General features: G+C 36.5%; 1 protein-coding gene across 2 annotated transcripts in view; it reads right to left on the reverse strand.

Annotated features, from left to right (window-relative positions):
• The window catches only part of LOC100763614 (metabotropic glutamate receptor 5), a 430950-nt gene that overhangs the window by 34698 nt on the left and 374069 nt on the right, over positions 1–22183 (reverse strand). For both annotated transcript variants that reach the window (XM_035441359.1, XM_027407590.2), the window contains exon 7: positions 12998–13937. In XM_035441359.1, the coding sequence (XP_035297250.1) occupies positions 12998–13937 (940 nt within the window). The remainder of the gene's footprint in view (positions 1–12997; positions 13938–22183) is intronic.

Raw genomic sequence — 22183 nt, forward strand, 5'->3', positions numbered from 1 at the left:
GCAGTGTCTGCACCGTGAATACAATTAAATGAAAGCCTCTGGAAATGTCCAAGGGGAAATTAGATAACTTGGGCTTTGATGCAGGGATTTGGAGTTTGAAGGTGAAAAAAGACCAGGGAAGTTATCAGAAGCTTGCGTCTGCTTTGCTCGGGTTTACATTAGCATTCTGCTAATGTATATCCCTTTGAAAGTTCTTCACTGAATCAGTGTGCTCAGTTTTCCTCAAGTGCCATCAGATATTTCACATACTTTAGATTAAAGCAAATCTTAAAGTGAGATTTCTCTTGTACAAGAATGTTGAGTCATCTTTTTTCCTTTACATTTTGAAATTCAATGAGAGGAAAACAATGACTTTCTTGTCTTTTGGGGTAGAAGAACTGGCTCTCTTTTACTGTCCTGGAAAAGACAATCTCTGTATATTGAGCAGTAAAGTTTACTTTTGACCTGGTTCATTCACACCAATGGCCTTGTACCCAGTGGGTAGAGATACCCTGGCAGAGGTGCCCAAATCAACCAATGTCATGATTGATTTTTCTCTAGTAAAATGCACTAACTGGTATGACTGACTCTCATCAATAGAACAAGTTGGGCCTGTCCTTTACACTTTCTTTCTAAGGCCCTACAGAACTGCAGAGTAAAACTTGTAGGACACAGCCCAGCGTTGGTGGCGCATGCCTTTAATCCCAGCACTTGGGAGGCTGAGGCAGGCGGATCTCTGTGAGTTCGAGGCCAGCCTGGTTTCCAGAGAGAGTGCCAGGATAGGCTCCAAAGCTATACAGAGAAACTCTGTCTCGAAAAAACAAAAACAAACAAACAAACAAAAACCTCGTAGGACACAACAAACAGGAAAGTTAAGATGGAGAGTGAGGAATTGTTTCTATTAGTTTGGTCCATGGTCATATGTCTATGGGGCATCTTCTTATCTTCTTGACTAATAATAGATGTTTGAAGATCCAGCCCACTGAGGATGGTACAACCTCTGAGAAGGTGATCCTGGGTTGTATAAGAAAGCAAGCTGATCTGGGTGGTGGTGGCCCACGGGTTTAATCCTAGCACTCGGGAGGCAGAGGCAGGCAGATCTCTGCGAGTTTGAAACCAGCCTGGTCTACAAGAGCTAGTTCTAGGACAGCCTCCAAAGCCACAGAGAAACCCTGTCTCGAAAAACCAAAAAAAAAAAAAAAAAAAAAAAACAAGAAAGAAAGAAAGAAAGAAAGAAAGAAAGAAAGAAAGCTGAACAAGGCATAGGAATCAGGCCAGTAAGCAGCATTCCTTAATGGCCTCTGCTTCAGCTGCAGCCTCTAGGTTCCTGCCATGCTTGAGTTCCTGCACTCACTGCTTTCAATGGTGAACTGTTTGTTACATGGGACTGTGAATGAATAAACCCTTTCCTCCAAGTTTGCCTTTGATCCTGGTGTTTTATCACAGCAATGATAACCCTAACTGCGACAGCTTCTTGCTACCTGCCATGCTTTGCTGGCCTGCTGTTGTGTCTTCTCAACACTGATGGATTGTACCCCCTAATCTATAAACCAAAATAGACTTTTCCTTCATGAAATCACTTCATGTCAGATATTTTATCAAAGCAAGAAAAATACTGTTTGCTTCAGATTTAGTTTTTATGTAATGATGTGTTAAACATGCAGAGATTCTAACCAAACCATATCCTCAGGCCTTTTCACATATCCTGCAAGTTAACCATATACTTCCATTTAATGCTGATACAGTGGCTTGTTTGAACCTGAATACAGAATGAGAAACAGCATCTTAAATTGCATATTAACTCTAGTGAAGCAAAAGGTTATGCTCCTAAGTCAGAAAGTAGAGCTAAATAGTTTGTATTCATCTCTGAGAAACAATGAAACTTCACTAAAGGGCACAGTGGAAAATACACTGAAAAATTCAACCAATATCAATCCTTTCAAAATAAGTGTTATTATCTTTTTCTCAGGTGGGTGGTTAATGACCTTGAACTTAAACAAAAGTACTAATAGAGAACAAATGGTGGGAACAATTACCCACTTGATAAATCTTGACAGCTTATCAGTCATGCTACTGTAGAAGGAACATAGCAATTGGATTCACTTGTCCTTGAGTTTGAATCTTATGTGTACTAGCTGTGTAATGTTGAACAGATTACACTACCTTCCTGCATGTCAGTTTCCTCAGTTTTAAAGCTGATAATAATAACAACATGTATTTTTGTCCATGGCTTTGAAAGGATACCTATAAAGTAATCATTTTTTTAAGTTTTATTTCTTATTTGGTTTTGTTTTGTTTTGAGACAGGGTCTCTTTATGTAGCTTTGGCTGTCTTGCAACTCATTATGTAGACAAGGCTGGCCTCAAACTCACAGAGATCTGAATGTCTCTGCTTCCCAAGTACTGGGTTAAAAGCATGTGCCACCATGCCCCGGTCTAAAATTATTTTAAAATCAGATCCATTAGCATCATGTGGGAGTTAATTAGATATACAGACTTTCTGGTCCCAACTTGTCCTAGTTATATTTCTATTGCCCTGATAAACATTATGATCAAAAGCAACTCGTGAAGGAAATGGCTTATTTGACTTATTGGTCATAGCCTAAAAGTCAAGGCAGGAACTCAAGGCAGGAATCTAGAAACAGGAACTGAAGCAGACACAGCAAAGGAACACTGGTTGCTGATTTGCTTCCTATAGCTTGCCAAGCTTACCTTTTATTCAGTTCAGTACCACCTGCTGAGAATAGCCCTGCCCAAAGTGGACTAGGTCCTTTTACATCAATCAACAATTAAGAAAATACTCTACAGACTTTCCCATAGGCCAATGTGATGGAAGCATGTTGTCAGTTGAGGCTGCCTTTTACCAAATAACTCCAAGTTGACAAAAACAAAAGCAAATCAACAAACAAAACAACCACCAACACTTCCCACCACCTCAAACCTACTAAATCAGAAACTCTTGGCTTAGGGATTTGATTCCATAAAATAATGATAAAAACCACATGGAATAATGTCAAGAGACAAATAGGACCAGCTTAATAAATGCTGTTTCTAATTAATTTTTAACTGGGGACCTTGTTATATTCATTATGCTTTGGTTTTGAATTCTTGTTTGTTTTGGAAGAACAAGGTCAGTGGTAGAGTCAATGTTTGTTTGCTGCCATGGCCTTTCTCATTTTAAAGCTTGTACTACGAAAGGCACATGGATAAGCGAAACAAAATGGCATCACTAGTTTGCATTTTTTCTCTGTGCCACTTTAATGCAGCAATGGGGAATCACATTTTGTGATCTGAATCACATTTACCATCTGAAGTGGCCTGTTGTGATAGAAGACAACAAAAGAGGCAGCATGAAAACTTGTGAGGAGGAGACAAATTGTGACTATGTCCCACAATTTCTTGTTTATTTTGAGTAAGCCAACCCAAGCAATGTGAGAATATTTTTGCCTCACCAGGGAGCTCATGCTATGGGAGAATAGGGGTTCCTCCATCAAGTAATTATTTAATCCCTACACACTATTTAATCCCTACACATTATTTAATCACAATAACCCCACAAGCTAAAATCATACTTATTACATGGGACTATAAATACACCCACAAAACCAAAACACAAAATTGAAAATTGTCTAACACCCCAAAGCACATTAAACTCTGAATAAAGCTCACCCCAAAAGGAAAACAAACAAAAAACAAAGACACAAACAAAAATAAATACCCATATAATACTTCTTAAACCTACTATCAAAGAATGCAATGGAGATTTGGAGATCATGCATCCCTAGAATTGAGCAATGGTTTCCTAGGAAATCTAGCCCCTTCTGAACTTTCATGTTTATGGAACTGATTTCTTGATGAATGCAATTGTGGAAAACTTCTTTTCTATTATATTACTTGAGTGTTATAGTAGGTGGATCTGAACTGGATAATCCTATGATTAGGAAGAGAAAGCTGACTTTGCATTAATTTGGAATTTAGGACATAATAAATATCACACATACCCACACCCTGTGAGGTAAACATTCCTGTTCTTATGTTGTAGAGTTTCAAAGAGTTTAAATGCTTTCTCTAAGGCACCAGATTTTAAGGGTTGGAGCTGGGATTAGAATGCACTCTTTACGACAAGACCCACTTAACCACAACACACCAATTCCAACTTAAAGCATGAGAGCCATGAACAGGCTGAGGTTTCCACAATGTTAACTTGACTGTCCACCCACCTGTGATCTTGATCTGTTTCAGAGACTAAATCAGTATCACATAAGGCAGAATACATTCACCATGATCATATTGAATAATAATTACAGAAAAATGGAATATGTGGTTGAGAAAATGTGTATCAGAAAGGCAGTATTTGAATAGAAAATGGCTTTGAATACTTGTGTACCTGGGTTTGAATAAAAAGTTTTGCCTCACCACCTATTATTTCACCAATTAAAGGCTTTACTTTGCTCTTATTCACCTATTCTATTTATGATTATTCTCTTAACTATGAATAAAAATATTAATTTCTAATTCCAATTTTATGTATATTTTTGATTGTTAATATGTTTTAAAATCATGTGAATACCTATTTAGATATATAGTAAATGATTTAGTATAGTAATTCTGTTTCCCTGGAGAGAAAAGAGTTGGAGGACACTTATGTCTTGATTGGGAATGGAGATGGGAGATGTGATTTTTTTTTTCTGGAAGTGGTCATGAGAGACTTTTTTGACAAGTAAAGTTACTGAGTGTTTGATGAATGAAGCTTACAGATTGACACTGGGTAAGTTTGAGGACTGATGACTCCCCGACACTGAGCTCTTGAGAACACAGAAGAGCTGCTTCCTTTCCTTGCCCATCTCATCAGAGGTCTGAAAACCAGGTGATTAGAGAGAGGTCAGGCAGAGAGTGACCACAAGCAAACCATCTGAGATGGGAAGGAGCGCATGGAGGATAGCCTGACAGCTGAAAATACTTAGGGACTGTCTTACAGTATCTAGGGGAAGAGTTCTGGTTCTAATGTGCAGAACCTCCCTGAATCACTGTACAAACTCTCTTATTTGAACTCCTCATTTAGACACCCAGTTTCTCAGAAAGTGTACTTTTGCCCATCCCTGTTTAACATAGTTTCCTACTCCAGCACTCCATCACATCACCGAGTTCATTTGTTTCCAGTCTGTAACCTTCAAGAGATTAAGGTAAGCCCAGAGGTGCCTTTCTTATTTCTCTGTTTGCTTTGATCTCTGAATCCTCAGGTTGTGAAAGGATTATGACTACAGAATAGGTACTCAAGAGAAGTGTGATTTTTGAGATGCTTCTAACATTTTTAAGGATAAAGTGTTGTTAGATAAAAATCTGGGCAATGAGGCCAACAGGGTGAATATGCTTTCTTTGCTGTGCCGGAAATACAGTTTTACTTTTAAAAAATTTCCCAAGCCAAGAAGAAGTTTGGAAATTGGGCACATTTGGTTCAGCTGCTGTCCTTTGCAGCTGAATCACTTCATGTGGATGTGTACTTACAAGGACGTGTAGATGTGCTGTCTAGGTTTCATCAAATCATCCTTTTGTTTTGTCTTGTTTTAAACAACAGGTTTTGTTATGAATCCTCACATGTGAATGCAGTGTGCTGTATGAGATTTGAGATCTGCTACCTGACAGATTCATGATCAACCAATCCATCCTGTATGCATGCTCTATTGAGCACTGCTATGCGTCAGGAATTAGGAAACTGTAAATGTATTCAAATCAGCATTGAATAGATGTAAAAGATTGTGTGTATGTACTAAGCAACTCATGTGTGCATATAGGAGCTAGCACAGATCCTGACAAATATTCAGGTCTCAATAAAGACACATGAATAAATAAGACAAACAGATGCTAAAAATGTGCAAAATGCACAGACATTCTAAGAATCCAGATGGGCAAACTTATGTGACATGATTTAATCTGATTGTTTTTGTTTTATTTTTTAATGAATCTTTGCCTTGGAAATAAAAGTATCTAAAGATACAGAAGAGCCAAAAGACTCTAAAGAGAGAGAAATAGCATACACCTGATTCCACACAGACTAATAACCCCTTAATGAACTCTAAGCAATTGGAAACATTCAAGCTCTGATAATGTTTGGTGTGTGTTGGAATTCCAGGCATGTTTTAATTTGGTCGATAGATATGCATGAGATAATAGTTGTTTTAGTAGATAGCCTAAGTAAGCCCTCATAACAATGTTAATCAAAGTAAAGTTAATTAGTTAATTAAAACAAAAGTGGAAAGTGATAGTTTCTAAAATTAAGTTAGCAGCAACAATACTAATTGCAACTTGACCATAATTCCTAGGGAGGGAGGGTTTTTCTCTTGTACTAATTTAGTCATGAAAGGCTCATCAAATCTTAGAACATAAACCCCACGTCCCCGGAAAGTCACAATCTTATAGACCTAGAACTTCAGACCTAACAACTTCAATTATTTATTTAGATTGGGACTGGTTTTGCATTCATTTGTCAATTTGCAGAAGAAGTGAAGGACTTCAATGGAAGCCTGGCATTATCCCCTTGACAATGATTTGATGTTGCACCATGTCACATGTGAAATTAGTGTCTAGAACCAAAATGTTAATCATGGGGACCTCTATACATTGGTGGCATAAATAGCATGTTTCTATTAAAAAAATAACAAAAACCCATAGTGACTCATTCCTATTTAAATAAGGCTCACCCTTTGCTATTTTGGTGAGTTGAATTGACTCTGGGCCTCTTCCTTTGTGCTCCAGAGAAAGCCAGCTTCATATCCCACAAAAAAGCAGACCAGTCAAGATGAGCTGTGCTCCTTCCTTAGGTTCTCATTGTTCCAAGTAATTCTCACTCATCAACCAAGGGTACAAGTTGACTCAACTTGGCTCCTTCTCACTGACCAGAAACCACTCTTTAAAGACCTCATACATGTTTTCTTTGTAGGCTGACATGATGTTTTTCCACATCAAACCTATTGGAACATCATTTCTTCATAACATTAAAGGATGTTTAAAGATTTTAAAACTATAATATGTAATTTGTCTTACTTTAAAAAAATTCCCAAGCTGAGAAGAAAGTTTGAAATTGGGCAAGTTTGGTTCAGTTACTGTCCTTTGCATGTACTAAATCACTTTGTGTGCATGTATATTTACAATGTTGTTTAAATGGGGCTGTGCAGGTTTTTTCAAATTATCCTTTAAAAAAAGCAAGAGGATTCATTATGAATGAACTCACTATGAATTCACATGTGAATACTGTGTGCTTTGCTAATATCCACTCCTTCGTTCCCCTCTCATTTCCTTGGTTCCTTTGATTAACTCTACTCTGACATTCTTTCCCCTTCCATGTTTCATGTTACACATATATGGGAATTTTGTAAATTCTCAGCATGAGAAAAAGCATGCATCTGAGCAAAAACATGGTACTGTCTTTCTGAGTTTGGCAAATCATCTCTTTAAAAAAGTTGGTTTTACTATGATAGCTTCACCTGTGAATACTATATACATTACTCACATTCAGCCCATAAATCACCCTCTTCTGTTTCTCCCTCCTCCTCTTAATGATCACCTTCCTCTCCTAAGTAGTAGTCTTCCTAATGTAATTACACTCTCTCTCTCCCCCCCCTCTCTCACACACACACACACACAAACGATCCTCTTTTGATATTTTGGTAATAGTCAATGCTTTGACAGAAATTAGAGATACTCTGTTAGCATATTCAGATGCGCGCGCGCGCGCGCGCGCGTGTGTGTGTGTGTGTGTGTGTGTACATACATATGCATGTGTATTATGGATTTCACATATGAGTGAAATGTGATATTGGTCCCTTTGAATTTGCCAAATTATCTTTTGGACCTTTCTAGGAGTGGATAACATGTTTTATGTAGAATACATTACTACTCTGTGCTATTTCTAATGTATACATATGTATATATAGATGGTTGTATTATACATCTATATGTTCATATACAAGTGTTTATTCTCTCATCAAATGTGTTCTTGATATATGTTATCTGAAGAGGCTCTAAGCCTCTCCTTTTCCATATTTTATTTATGTGTGCTAGTTAATTCCAAGTCTACTCATCAAGATTCAACATCTGGCCATAAAACATGTCTTAAAAGCAGAAATCCCAATGTAGGGAGAAAGCATTATCTTAGATGGCTTCACCTGCTTCTTCAGCATCTGCCAGTAGTTTGCAGGCAGCTGTTCCATCTTAGAACACATTGAAAGATCAGACTGATTCTGTCTCGTATGCATACGCCTTTAGAAATGAGTTACCTCAAAGTAAAGCTATAAGGCATTTTCCCTTTCTCCTCTCAATTTCTTTCTAAGTTAATTTTGTCCACTTTTTTTTCTAAGAAAATAGATCTTTTCTTGATGGAAAAGAGTGACCAGAAACTTACCTTTATACCAAAAGTTTAGGCATTTGCTATATCTGCTTCAGATGCCATGGATACTGAGCAGGTTTCACTTACATAGTATACTTCATCTATGGAGGCCTTGCTTATGGTTCAGTGCTTTGACACATAAATTACAGATACTCTATAACAATACTCACATTTACTTTCTTCAAATCAGAAAAAAAGCTGGAGAGATTTGTAGATCCAATCAAAAGATTTTAAGTGGACAATTGCTGCTTCCATAAAAAGGTCTTTACACTTCATGTAGGAAATGATTGGAAAGAGTTAATTAATGAATAATTAGTTTTTATATTAAAGGATTTGAGAGCATTTATCTCTAATCAAAGAACAGAGAATTTTTCCAGCATTGATTGAAAGACTAATAATTGTTTTCCAAAGAAAATTTTGTCAGATAATTTAGAAGGAGTTCACTGGGAAATGCTCAATTCTTGTGAGCACAAACTGAGGTTCAAAAAAAAAAAAAACTGTTTCATCACATCCAAGTTATGAGGTGATAGAGAAGTCTTCAAAAGATATTCGCCCTCAAGTTCTTTACTTTGAAAATTGGAAAAGATGAGAGCTGATATCTGCCATATTTCATGAGAACTATAAATGTTAGACGAATAATACATATGAAAAATACTGTATAGTGGACAGAACATAGCAAATGAGTAATAGCTGAAGACTTTTCTGATTTATACTCTTTAAATTATCACTGCATTTCTTTCCCACTCCTTCCTTCTTTGCCAGTGTCCTTGTCTTTTTCTATTTCTCCAACCATTATCGCTATTGTGTGTTACCACTTTCTGTTGTAGACAAAATTCATCAGCTTATGCAGTGAATACTGCCACACACTTTCCCCATCCAGTTCCCTTTGAAGACAATGACAAGCTATTTTCTCACTTTATGGTAGATATTTGAGTAAATTTTGTTTAATGAGACATGAAGACCATTTTTACAGGATTCTGACCAATCTGTTTTCTGACAAGTAGAATCAGTTTATGGAGATCTGAAAATGTGTTCTTGCATTTGAACCCTATTTTAAAATGTTCTTTATTTATTGACTTCTTTCTGTGTGCTTTTATTGAACATTAATGTAGATCCTCATTCTTTAAAGTCAGGATTATTATGTACTATTTCATAGTTTACTAAACAGACTAAAATACCCCATTCAAATTGTTTCTGCTATATTTAAACCCAGGCATGGATCCTTGTGCAATGTGGCTGAACATGTATGGCCCCTCTCTGCTCCTTCTCCAAGAGGGTGTAGTAACTGTTAGAAACAATCATTGAAACCATTGAGTTGTTACAACCTTCTTTGCTCTATGGTGTGCAATTATCGTTCTCTTTAAAATGGAGAGCCATCCATTGCTGCTTTGACAGATGATGGGTGATGAAGAGATACATAATAAGATCAGATAGGGAAACATGACTCAGACTCAGTTCTGACTAATAATAGTTGGTGTCTCCATAACCAGATGGAAAGGTGCAGAACAAGGTTGGGTCAGGATAGGAGCTGCTTAAAGGTCTGATTTTTTGGATTTTAGTTACCTACTGGAGACCTTTCCTCACCCCCATACATGAGCTCAACAGCACAAGATAGAATTCAGTCACTGAAAAGTACAAGTAATAGCAGTAATTTAGAAGAAAACATGAAAATATAGAGGTGCCTTTTCCACTTGTTCCTGTTATCTAAACTCTGGTGTGACAATGTGATACACACTGACCTTTACAAAATTGGGATTTGAAGGAGAGGTAAATTTGTACAGATGTGTCTTACAATGTGAAAAATAGTATGCTAGTGCTTTGAGCATTTTGACTCTGTGTCAAAGAGGAGTAACATTTTAGTTTAGGATCAGGTAGGAACAAAAAAGAAAAGGAATTTTAGGTCACATCCCTCACTGAGTATTACAGTTTGTAAAGAGCAGCAGGGATGGACTGCACTGCAAGAGGATGACAGCTTTCTCTGAATTCCTTTTTCTCCACATCAACAGCATATGCTAGCTCACATATCCTATGTGGTGGCAGAAAGAAAATCTTTCTATAATCAGATTGTAGGCTATCTCAGCTATAATCACATGGGCAGACCTGGCTTTTTTAAAGGTTGCATAAAACAACAACAGTTGCCCCAAAGTCCTTTATATTTTTAAGTTTGTAACACCTAATTGTACTGACTTCTAGATTCAATACCATGAACATCATGGTTCTGAAAGAAAATCAAATTGATATATTGCCACAAAATCTTACCTCTGATCACTTAAAAAATAAAAATTAAAAGCAGGATAGTTAAAAATATTAGTAAAAATATCAGAGAAACAGTATCACTGTATCAAGACAATCAATTAACAATCCATCCACTTATTGATTTGAGACTGTTGGTAATAGGACTGTGAGGGACATTTGTAACACAGATCACTGCAGGCTTACTCTCATGAAAGTTAGTATGATTGCTGCAAAGTGCTACGCACATTATAAGACACACAAAAACCTAAACCTCAGTACATTACTATCTTTCTAAATTCATTACTTTATCAAACATACCAACACAACACTAATGATCAGCTTCTATGTGTGGCATATAACTGTGAGCCCAGGTAGGTGCCAAGGACAGAGGGATCTACAGAAAGGTAGATGTGGTTTACACTATAGGGAGCTTGCTTTAACTAAAGTATGAAACAAGATGTGCTAAACTGTCTTGTATCATGTCAAGATGGTAAAGACTGTAAAGAGCAGATTGCTTCAGCAGTGTCTTCATAAACTTGCACTGCCCTTTGGATGCTCTCTTATTTGTTGATATCATTATATTAGTTTATATAACTGACTTTCAGGTATTGAGGAATACTGGCAATTGATAATCTAGTCCATTAAAATAATAGTTCTTAAGGAGTACCTATTGTGTGACGAATACTATGTGCATATGTTATGTAGTCCTCAAACCGAGTAACAGCTGTATTTTACAACTCAATTCATCAGAGGGCGAACTGAGTTCCAGAGAGCCTGAGAAAACCTGGCAAAAGTTATACAGCTAGTAATTTCTACTGCTTGTATTTAGTCCCAGGGCTGTCTAGCACAGCAATATGTTACATCGATTAAAGTGCTACTATGTGTTTCCATCCCTTATAGTCAATAATGTAAATGAAGTGATCCCAATTAGTTATTTGAAGTCAGTAAGGTTCAGAGAGCAGATGACAATGTCAGCATTCAAACAGAGGAAAAGCTGGTTACATAGCATCCTTTCCCATCACTAGATGCTTTATTTCTAAGGAGCCTTCTGTGCTGAGTTGTTGTTACTGGGACCTAGGCAAGCAATTGCTTTCCGATGCCAGCTTGTCTATCTTATAAATCAAGCTTTCCCTGGAAAGTTTTTATTTGAAAAAATGGCTGATGAAAGAAAAGTCTGAAAAATAAATGTCTTAGCCAATCTGAAAAGCCGATTTTGCAGAAGTTTTAGGAGTGTTTAATAGAGTTGTCAGAAGGCATGGGGGAAAATATGTGAGCAGGTCAGATATATGGAAGGCCTTTTGTGTATAAACCAAGACTCTGGCATTTGTCATAGACAGAAATGATACAACTTAGTTTGTCAAGTGTCCTACATAGGAAGAGATAAGAAATGTAATTAGAAAAGAACTTAATGAGGTAAGGGTACAAGTTAGTAACTCCACCAGATTAGGCTTTAGGGCTAACCTGCTCCAATAATTTTACATGTCCATTTCAAACCCCATGAGACATGTTATATTCATCATCACTACCATTTATGCTTTGAATCAGCAGAGATGACAGAAAAGACTTCCAGTGGAAATAGATGGCAGTATATAAGAATGATTTAAGCAACATTACTTAGATGTTTATCGTCATTTTGAAAGACACTTTTAAATTGAAAGTTATTAACTTACATTTACTTATACAGATTTTAGGAAGAATATCAAAGTACAGTAGAGATGTCCTAACCAGTTTTGTGATAGGCACTTACTAAATATAGGCATTCTTTATTTATAATCCCTAGATCTATAGAATGGTACCTCCTTATTTCCAACTATCATTAATATGTATATCACTTCAATATCTTAGAATTTTTTCTCAAGACTCATGATCTCTATTTTGAATCTATGGGGACAGTTGTAAGGATAACACTCAAATTCCCCCATGCATTGGCTCGTGGCGCAGATCATTTGCAGACTACCTATTAGTTGCTGTTTATGCCACTGAACCTGGGGTAGGATGGGATCTAGGCAACAAAGAACTGGGAAACTAATGAATTTAGTAGAGTTGTATGCAAAGGCACTGTGTTGTTTTGTCCATTTAGGCTATTAAAACTCTCCATAATGAGTTCAACTTGTCCATTTCAACTAAAATATAACTTACCTCTGTTCTCCCTCCCCTTCTGAACTAACTTGCCTTATGATGCAACTGTTTTATTATTCATCTTGACATTTGAGCTTCTAGCCCTAGCTTATATAACTAGATAATAATCAGTCTTACAATAAACACTTGGGAAAGTCTCAAACACTAAAACACCCTGCCTCCTGTGGTTTGAGTCATGCAGACATCCCCTATTGAAAGACTGCAAAGCAAATGCAACTGTTTCCTTAGCAACCATGCCCTGCTATGCCCTCACAACTGTTACCTTAGGGTTTCCCCAGAGGAGCCCCTCCTCTTCCACAGATTGACTAGGCTGCTGGATCTGCTGGCAGCAGAGGATGACTTGCCATCTCCTACATGCATGCGCACCACCGTAGATGTTGTAAAGGCGCTGCGCACATTTCTTTCCGGTTTGGCTAGGATGATGTACACCTTCGGCACAAACATGCAGCCCAGAGCCACTGTGGCACTGAGGCTGACTGAGAAACACATGGTGATGATTTTATAGTTGCTCCCAAAATAGATAGGCACGAAGGCCAGCCATATGATGCAGGTTGTGTACATTGTGAAGGCAATATACTTGGCCTCATTAAAATTGGCTGGAACATTTCTGGTCTTGAAAGCATAGAATGTGCAGCTTAAAATCAACAATCCATTGTATCCAAGAGGAGTGACAACGCCTAGATTGGTGGTGTTACATATCAAGTAGACTTCTCGAATGCTTGGGTAGTCATGCATTATATCCGGAGGCTCCATGATAAACAGGGCTACAATAATGCCCAGCTGGATACAGATCAGAATGAAGGCAATCACTAACTGAGCACAGGCACTCATGAATCTGGGCTTTTTTGTACAGATCTTCTTCTTGCTGCCAGCTAGGATCCTTGCAATACGGTTGGTCTTGGTTACAAGAGCTGAATAGCTCATGGCTGGAGAGAGACCGATGCCAATTCTCTGGAGATAGCAGTAAATCTGCTTGGGCTTTGCAATGAGGCAGAAAGTACATAAGTAGCCCAGGCAGATGCCGGCAAGGATAATGTAGCAGAGCTCCCTGCTGGAGGACTTGACCACCGGAGTATCCCGATAAATGATGAAGACTACAGTAACAAACAGGGTGGCCAGCAGGCCAAGACAGGCGAACACCACAGCTGCAATGGGCTCTGGGTCACCCCAGCGAAGATACTGTACTGGGATCAAATCACAACCTGCAGAGACATAGACACATATTGAAAAAGAAGGAGAGAAAGTTATTTGGCTTACAGGTTCCCAATTTACAAGCAGCTTCTTTTGATTGTTTCAGTCTGTCTCTCATTTACCTTTATAATTTCTGTCTCTCATACAATTATTCCTTCAAAGATACATTCAGAAAAATTAATACTGTTAAGTGTATGAACTGTCTTACATTCTGAAACTAAGTGATGAGACCTATTTTTCCTGTCATTATAAAAAAATTAATTGGCATCTTTAAAACAATTACTTAACACTGAGGTAAGTATAAGGGAAAGTGCCATGGCTTTATTCTTAGCCAGGAGTAATCAAGGATCCCTACAATAGGAACTAGCTGTAGACAAAGCTTCAAACTGTTTCAGAACCATCTAAGGTGTTTTAATGCATGCAGAAGTACATAAAAAGCAAATCGGTGAAAAGAGTGACCAACACTGGTAAGGAAGAGTTAAGATTGTCAGAAATTTCATTTAGATGTCACAGAAGGGAAGACTAGTAAAAACAAAGGAAAATATTTTAAATATTTTTAATAAATAAAACCACAAAAGACATTTGGAAAATAGAAAGGAATGAGTCTTCTTCCCCCACATGTACCCTTCTTGTAGTGTGTTTCAATATTCCAGATTTCAAATAGTTAGTCATTAGTACTGTAGGTTCAACAGAACTGTATGCCTGAGGACTTCTGCTCACTTTGCAAAACTGCTTCTACAAGAAAACTTATTTGTATTCTCAAGAATCTTTAAAAGATCTTTTAACTTGTAAATTTTGTGACTATTCCAAAGTAAATATAAGTTATTATATACATTTTTAATTATAAACACATACATTTATCACTGATAATTCATAGATCTGAACAGACCACTGTTAACACAGGCATTAAGATAAACAATTAATAAATGGGACCTCATGAAACTGAAGAGTTTTGGCAAGGCAAAGAACACCACACCACCAACCAAACAAAGCAGCAGCCTATAGAATGGGAAAAGTGTTTATGCACTCTACATGTGATAGAGGGTTAATATCTAAAATATATAAAGAAATCAAGAAACTGGATATCAAAAGAAACCCCAAATAACCCAATTGCAAAATGGAATATAGATCTAAGCAGAATTCTCAATAGATGAATCTCAAATGACAGAGAAACACTTAAATGTTCAACATGCTTAACCATCAGAAATGCAAACCAAAAGTACTTTGGGATTTCATTTTGCAGCTTTCAGAATGGCTAAGATCGATAATGCAAGTGACAGCTCATGGTGGTCAGTATATGGAGCAAGGGAAACACTCCTCCATTGCTGGTGGGAGTGTAAATATACAGCCAATATGGAAATCAGTACAGCAGTTCATCAGGAAGGTGGGAATTGATCTACCTCAATATCCAGCTATACCACTCTTGGGCATATACACAAATGATGTTCATCTTACCACAGGGACACTTGCTCAACCATGTATATTGTCTCTCTATTCATAATAGACAGCAATTGGAAAAAACCTAGATGTCACTAAACAGAAGAATGGATAAAGAAAATGTACATTTATACACTGAAGTATTTATTACTCAGCTATTAAATATACATCATGAAATTTTCAGGCAAATGGATAGAACTAGAAAATGAAAGATATTTTTACCTAAAAATTTATTAGTCCAAAGTGAATATGTTATTACATACATCTTTAATTACAAATACATATATATTATTTCTTATTCTCTATATCTTACTATTAATGCATATCTTACTATTAATGCATATATCTGTACCCATGTTTTCAGTCACCCATATATACCTACAGTATTTATATAGTAAAATAAAACTGGGCTTGTTGGTAGAGTGTGTCCCTAAAATGCACAAAGTCCTAAGTTTGATTTCTTAGCACTATATGAACTGAGGATAGGGGGACATGCTTGTAACCCCACCAGTGGGGAAATCTGATCTCATCCTTAGCTGCATAGCCAGCTGGACTGCGGGCCCTGGGAGACATAAAATCCTGTCTCAACAACAACAAAATGTTTAATTCATTAATTAATAAGAGTTTAAGAAAATTCTATTTTTGATACTTCAGTGTGTCATGGAGCTTTGGTTTATACTGATAGAATTTCCCTTATAAAAAGTACTTTCAAAAGAAAGAATTACTATTATCTTCATTCTTATGGAACAATGCATTTATAACAGTGATTTGACAATGAACTTCATTGTTGATAAGTTAATAATGTAGAGACCCTTTCCACTGTAGGCCAAGCATTTCTAGAGTCTACATGCTATTACAAACATAAGAAAAATTCTATGTAGTACATGAAGAAGAGATTCTTCTACCACGTAAGCAACTGAAAATGTTGAATGCTTTAACTTAAGGACATTTTTAAATATACAATTTTCTAATATTCTGTTCTTAATGGCCTTTTATCTAGATGCAATTAGTATCTTAATTTTTCAACCTTTTGCATAGGATAGCATTAATCATCATTTTTATTTCAGATAGATTCTTGAGTGTCCATGTGCAATCCATTAGCCTCATGTATGAAACTAATGACAACCCATTAGCTTTATGTGTTCAGAAACTATGCATAAGGTGTGGCTCTTATCTGATATCATTATTTGGGTTTTACTTGAATTTATACCTTCACATGAATATTGTTTCATTTAATGTGAACCATTCGGGAAGCTTTATGTGTAGTTCAATGGAAACACCATTTCATGAAACACTTTTGTAATTGTTCTTCCTAAATATATTAGACACATTATAGTGTATGACTAATAAATGACATTTTGAGCTTCCCAGCATCAGATATTGCACCATAATCATTTAAGGAGTCTAGCAAAATACAATTCAAGGTTGTAAACTTAGGAGATTTTGAGTCAGTTTTATATGGCAAGGAAGCAAATCATTTGTTTAAAAATATTAGCTTATAAATATTGGCATATTATCAAATAAATTGTTTTTATTGTTTCTTTCTCCACATTGTTTCTTATCTGCTCCTTTCTTGTTTCTTTTTACCCCAAACCTTCTTTTCACCTCTATTCTCTCCAACTCACACTTCTCAGTACTTTCATCCCATGGTCTCTTATCTAGTCTTATAGTCTGCACCTCTCATAGCCCCCTGATTATTATTTCTCTTAGTTTCTGAGATCATTATATAATTCCATAATTTCCCCTTTTCCTTTCCTCCCTCCAAACCCTCTCATAAATTCATCTTTGCTCTCTTTCAAATCCAGGCTACCTTTTTTATTCATTGTTGTCACCCCCCCACACACACACACACACACAGAGAGAGAGAGAGAGAGAGAGAGACAGAGAGAGACAGAGAGAGACAGAGAGAGACAGAGACAGAGAGAGACAGAGACAGACAGAGACAGAGAGAGACACAAAGAGAGAAATAGAGAGAGACTCATAAATACACAAATACAATCTGCCCAGTTTGTATGATGCTACTTGTATGTATGCTTTCAGGACTGACTTTTGTTATTGGATAATCAATTGGTATGTTTCCCTGTGGAAGAGTATTTCTCTTGCTTTCAGCATTCCTTACTTGTCTGTATTTCTTTGTGTAGGGTTGAATTAGTGTGAGTTTTCATCTGCCCACTTTAGCATGTCTATGGTACAATTAAATACATATAAACACTGGAGGTTTCTTTATATACCTATAACAATAAGGTCTGCATATGAGAGAGAATAAATGGTTTTGTCTTTTTGAGCCTGGGTCACCTTGCTTAATGTTCACTTTCATTTTCATCAATTCTTCTGAAATTTTCATTTTTGTAAAGAGCTGAGTAAAATTCCATTTTGTATATATACACCACATTTTCATTATTCATCTGTTGATGGACATTTAGTCTGGTTTCATTATTTTGAAATTGTGAGTAGAATAACAATAAATAAGAATGAGCAAGTACCTCCATGGTAGGGTACGAGTCATTTGGGAATATGAACAGGAGTGTATATAAATATGGTTTTGAGTATGCAACTTGCACAGCTCTACGCAACTGCTTCTTAGTCTTTGGTTAACAGTTCTGTGATAGGGGTCTTAAGCTGACTTCTCATTTGTTGCCTAAATGAATGTGTCATGTTAAATCTAAGTTGTTACCATTCTATCCTTGCTTAAGTCTTTCGTTAGATGAAGTTAGTTAAAGATAAGTTCGACAGTGAGGAAGGTAGAAGGAAGTAGAAATGAGAGATGGTAAATGAAGAAAAATAATATTAGACTCACTAAAAAGGGCATTTAGAAATATTAAGGACAATATAGTGACTATTTTAATATAATAACTATGAGGACATTTCAGAACTAGTATTGGGAGAAATTTTGAAGTAGTCAGACAAGGAATTCAATGACTTGGTTCTAATGAATTGATAGCAATACTACTAAATAAGAAAGAACCATTAAAACATAAGTGTTACAACTTATGGTGATACTGTGTGTCTCCAGCTTGGATGTGTTGTGTTCTATGCATGGCCAAGTGAGCATATGGAACCAGAAACTCTAGTTATAGCTAATTTATAGTTAAAAGGCCATCATGTGAATAAATCGATAAAAAAATCCATAGGGGCAGATGAGGACAGTCTTTCATTAAGGAATGGTAGGTGAAGTATATGTGAGGGATGTCCTGAGATTCATTGGACAGGAAGAAAGTATTTCTGTTGTCAAAGAAAAACGGTTTATTGTGTGGCCCACTCTGGCTCCCTATGGTAACATCACTTGTTTCTTTTTCAGTTCTCACTTCAAGTTTCAAGTTCAGAGGTGCATCTTCTAGTAGTAAGTCATCAAAATATTTACCCACTTCTACCATGAGCCCATTATTAATTTATTAAGAGAGGCTGACCTGTTTAATATGGAACACACTCCATCAAATTTCAGAGAATCATAAAATAATACCAATTTTACTCTGTTCACAATGATGATGGTTCCTAGTATGTATATTGTCCACAAACATCTGAAATGCCAATCTTACTTTTTTTCCCCAATTTCTCGGTAATTTTTACTAATGGTTTGTTTTCTATGCCTATTTCATTCTCCATGTAAGGAAGGAGGTACAGATATTAACTAAGAATTTGGATTGCATGTAATTTATAGTTTGCTTGTACTTACGAGTTTATTGATTTAGTATATATTATATTTTAGGAGTACTAATCTTCATCATAGCTATGGAGTTCCCATGTTTTATTCTTTCCTGGAAAATCAGTGGGGCCTTATATTAGAAAATAATGGTCAGGCCAACATGATGTGGTAGACTTTGGGGAGCCCTTTTGAGGGCCTTACCCTGCCTGGGGAGTGAAGTGGGGGTGAGGGGCAGGTAGGATGTTGGGTGGGAGGAGAGGGAGAGGGAGAGGGAGAAGAGATTGACATGTGAAGCAAGCTTGTTCCTAATTTGAACTAATAAAATAAAATAAAAAATTTTATCAATAAACCAAAATTCATATCAATGCAAAAAAAAAAAAAGAAAATAATGGCCAGGGCTTGACATCACTTATTAGGTTCCTTCCTATTAACTCCTTTTTGTTTTCATATCTGGTTTACAATTTTTCTCTTCCCTAGAATATACACATTATTTCACACCTTAAACTGAAAAGACAGCAATTTGTTCAAGGGAAGAAACTACCAGAATAGTATCATCCACATTGATTGTGTGATTCCCCCTAAGGTGTAGCAAGATCTCATAACCAGATCAATGAGTGCTTTATACCTCTGGGGCCCCTAAAAATGATGTGACTACTCACTCTTAGCTGGCATTCTTGGTTCACATTTAGATAGCACACTTACACAATGTTCCCATGGCTAACAGTTCCCTGACAGATGAATTTTAAACTTTCTTCTAACTGCTGGTTCAGGCTAGGGGATTGAGAGACAGATGCCAGTGTTCTTCTCTAAGTCAGATAGAACAGGGGCACCTTAACAATCACTACACCTCTTATATATTTCTACTAAAAGAAATTTGATGTGAAAATATCTGAGAATAAGATGCATGTGCCCTTTGCTGATGGCCAGGCCATTTCAGCAATAAGAAAATGAGTAGGGGACATTGAAGCCATCTTTTGACATTCAAACAACAGACACAGTCTGAGCAGGAATGTTGACTTAAATGTCACATTTGTGCTCACTCTCTTTTATCAGGATGCCAATTGTTATTTATTACCTCTTTTTTTTTTAACCTCCCAAGATGGGTTATCTAGGGTGTTGGTCTGAGATCTCAGAGATGCTTGGAGTTTTTTCCTAAGACAACACTCTACCTATCTTCCTATGTTTTTTATTTACTTAGCTTCAGGTAAAAATTTGACTTTCATAGTTCAGATGAATTGGAAATAGTACATACTATTTTAAACTATTTATAATAGATCATTTAATAAAAATTAAGTACCTCATTCTGTCTATAATACTATGATTTCAATCTATTTTTATATATGCAGAGATGTGTTAAATTTGTCTTCTTTACATGGTTGCCAACACCTGATGTTAATTATAAGGCTTTTTTCTTGTCCATAAGTGATGTCTTAGTGTAATGAGAATCACTATCATTGGAATAGCAACTCAAAAATTAATTTTTATCTTAAAAGTATACAATTAACATACTGATGAGTGGAACAATTCATTCTCCCTGCATCGAGAAAGTAAAAATTACACAGCTATTATGAACTATTATGAATGGAATTCTGAATATTTTTTACTACAGTTAGATTTTTGATGTAAAATGATAACAGAAAATGGCAAAAGTGTGTAAGATGACCAAGGCTTTGTAAAAAAAATATATTAGTAATAGTCCCACTCTTGCCTACTCATTTTATAGAAGTTTTATCATTTATTGATATCACTTGGAAAAAGTCACTGGATTTGGACAATTCATTTCTTGTGTTAATAAAGAGATAGATGGGGTGCCTGCATGTAAACAGCAGTTTTATAGCCTGATCTGTTTGTGGGACTCCTGGCATTAGGACAATGATCTATCCCTGGCATAAGTTGGCTTTTTGAAATCTATTTCGTATATGATGGGATGCCTTGCTCAGCCTTGAGACGGGATGGGCAGGCCCTGCCTTAACTGAATGTGTCAGGCTTTGTTGACATTCCATCTACCCTTTCTCAAGAGTAGATGAGGGTGCATTGCAGGAGGAGTGGAGGAGTAGGAGGAGAAGGGGGAGGGGGAACCACTGATATGAATATAACCAATAGAATACAAGAGATGGAACAGAGTTCCATCGGGTGTTGAAGACTCACTAGAGGATATACAGTCATTGACCAAAGGAAATCTCAAATCCAAAAAAGTATCTAACGAAAAATATCCAGGAAATATGGGACACAGTGAAAAGACCAAATCTAAGAATAATAGGTATAGAAGAAGGTGAAGAAATTCAGCTTAAAGGTACAGAAAATATATTCAACAAAATCATAGAAGAAAACTTCCCCAACCTAAACAAGGATATGCTTATGAAAGGACAAGAAGCTTATAGAACACCAAATAGATTGGACCACAAGAAGAATTTCTCTTGCCACATAATAATCAAAACACCAAACTTACAGAATAAAGAAAAATATTAAGAGCAGCAAAAGAAAAATGCCAAGTAATATATAAAGGCAGAACTATATGAATTACATCTGACTTCACAATGGAAAATTTGAAAGCCAGAAGATCCTGGATAGATGTTCTACAAACTCTAAAGGAACATGGATGTCAGCCCAGACTACTGTATCCAGCAAAGCTTTCAATTACTATAGATGGAGAAAATAAGATATTCCAAGACAAAACCAGATTAAAGCAATACATATCCACAAATATAGCCCTACAGAAATTACTAGAAGGAAAACTCCAACCTAAGGAAGTTAACTACACTCAAAAAATCATAGGCAATAGATAATCCCACTTTACCAAACACCAAAGAAAAAAAGGGGAAAATCTACACATAACAACACCACCACCAACAAATCCAAAACACACAAGAACCGACAATAAATGGTCATTAATATTCTTCAATGTCTTAATGGTCTTAATATGCCTATAAATAGATACAGGCTAAAAGATTGGATACAAAGACAGAATCCATCCTTCTGCTGCATACAAGAAACACATCTCAATGTCAAAGACAGACATTCCCTCAGAATGAAGGGTTGGGAAACTTTCCAATCAAATGGACCCAAGAAACAAGTTGGTGTAGCAATCCTAATATCTAAAAAATTAGACTTCAAAGTAAAATCAATCAAAAGATATGAAGAAGGGTATTTCATACTCATCACAGGAAAAGCCCATCA

The sequence above is a fragment of the Cricetulus griseus genome, chromosome 3 (genome assembly GCF_003668045.3).
Source record: "Cricetulus griseus strain 17A/GY chromosome 3, alternate assembly CriGri-PICRH-1.0, whole genome shotgun sequence".
Taxonomy (NCBI): Eukaryota; Metazoa; Chordata; class Mammalia; order Rodentia; family Cricetidae; genus Cricetulus; species Cricetulus griseus.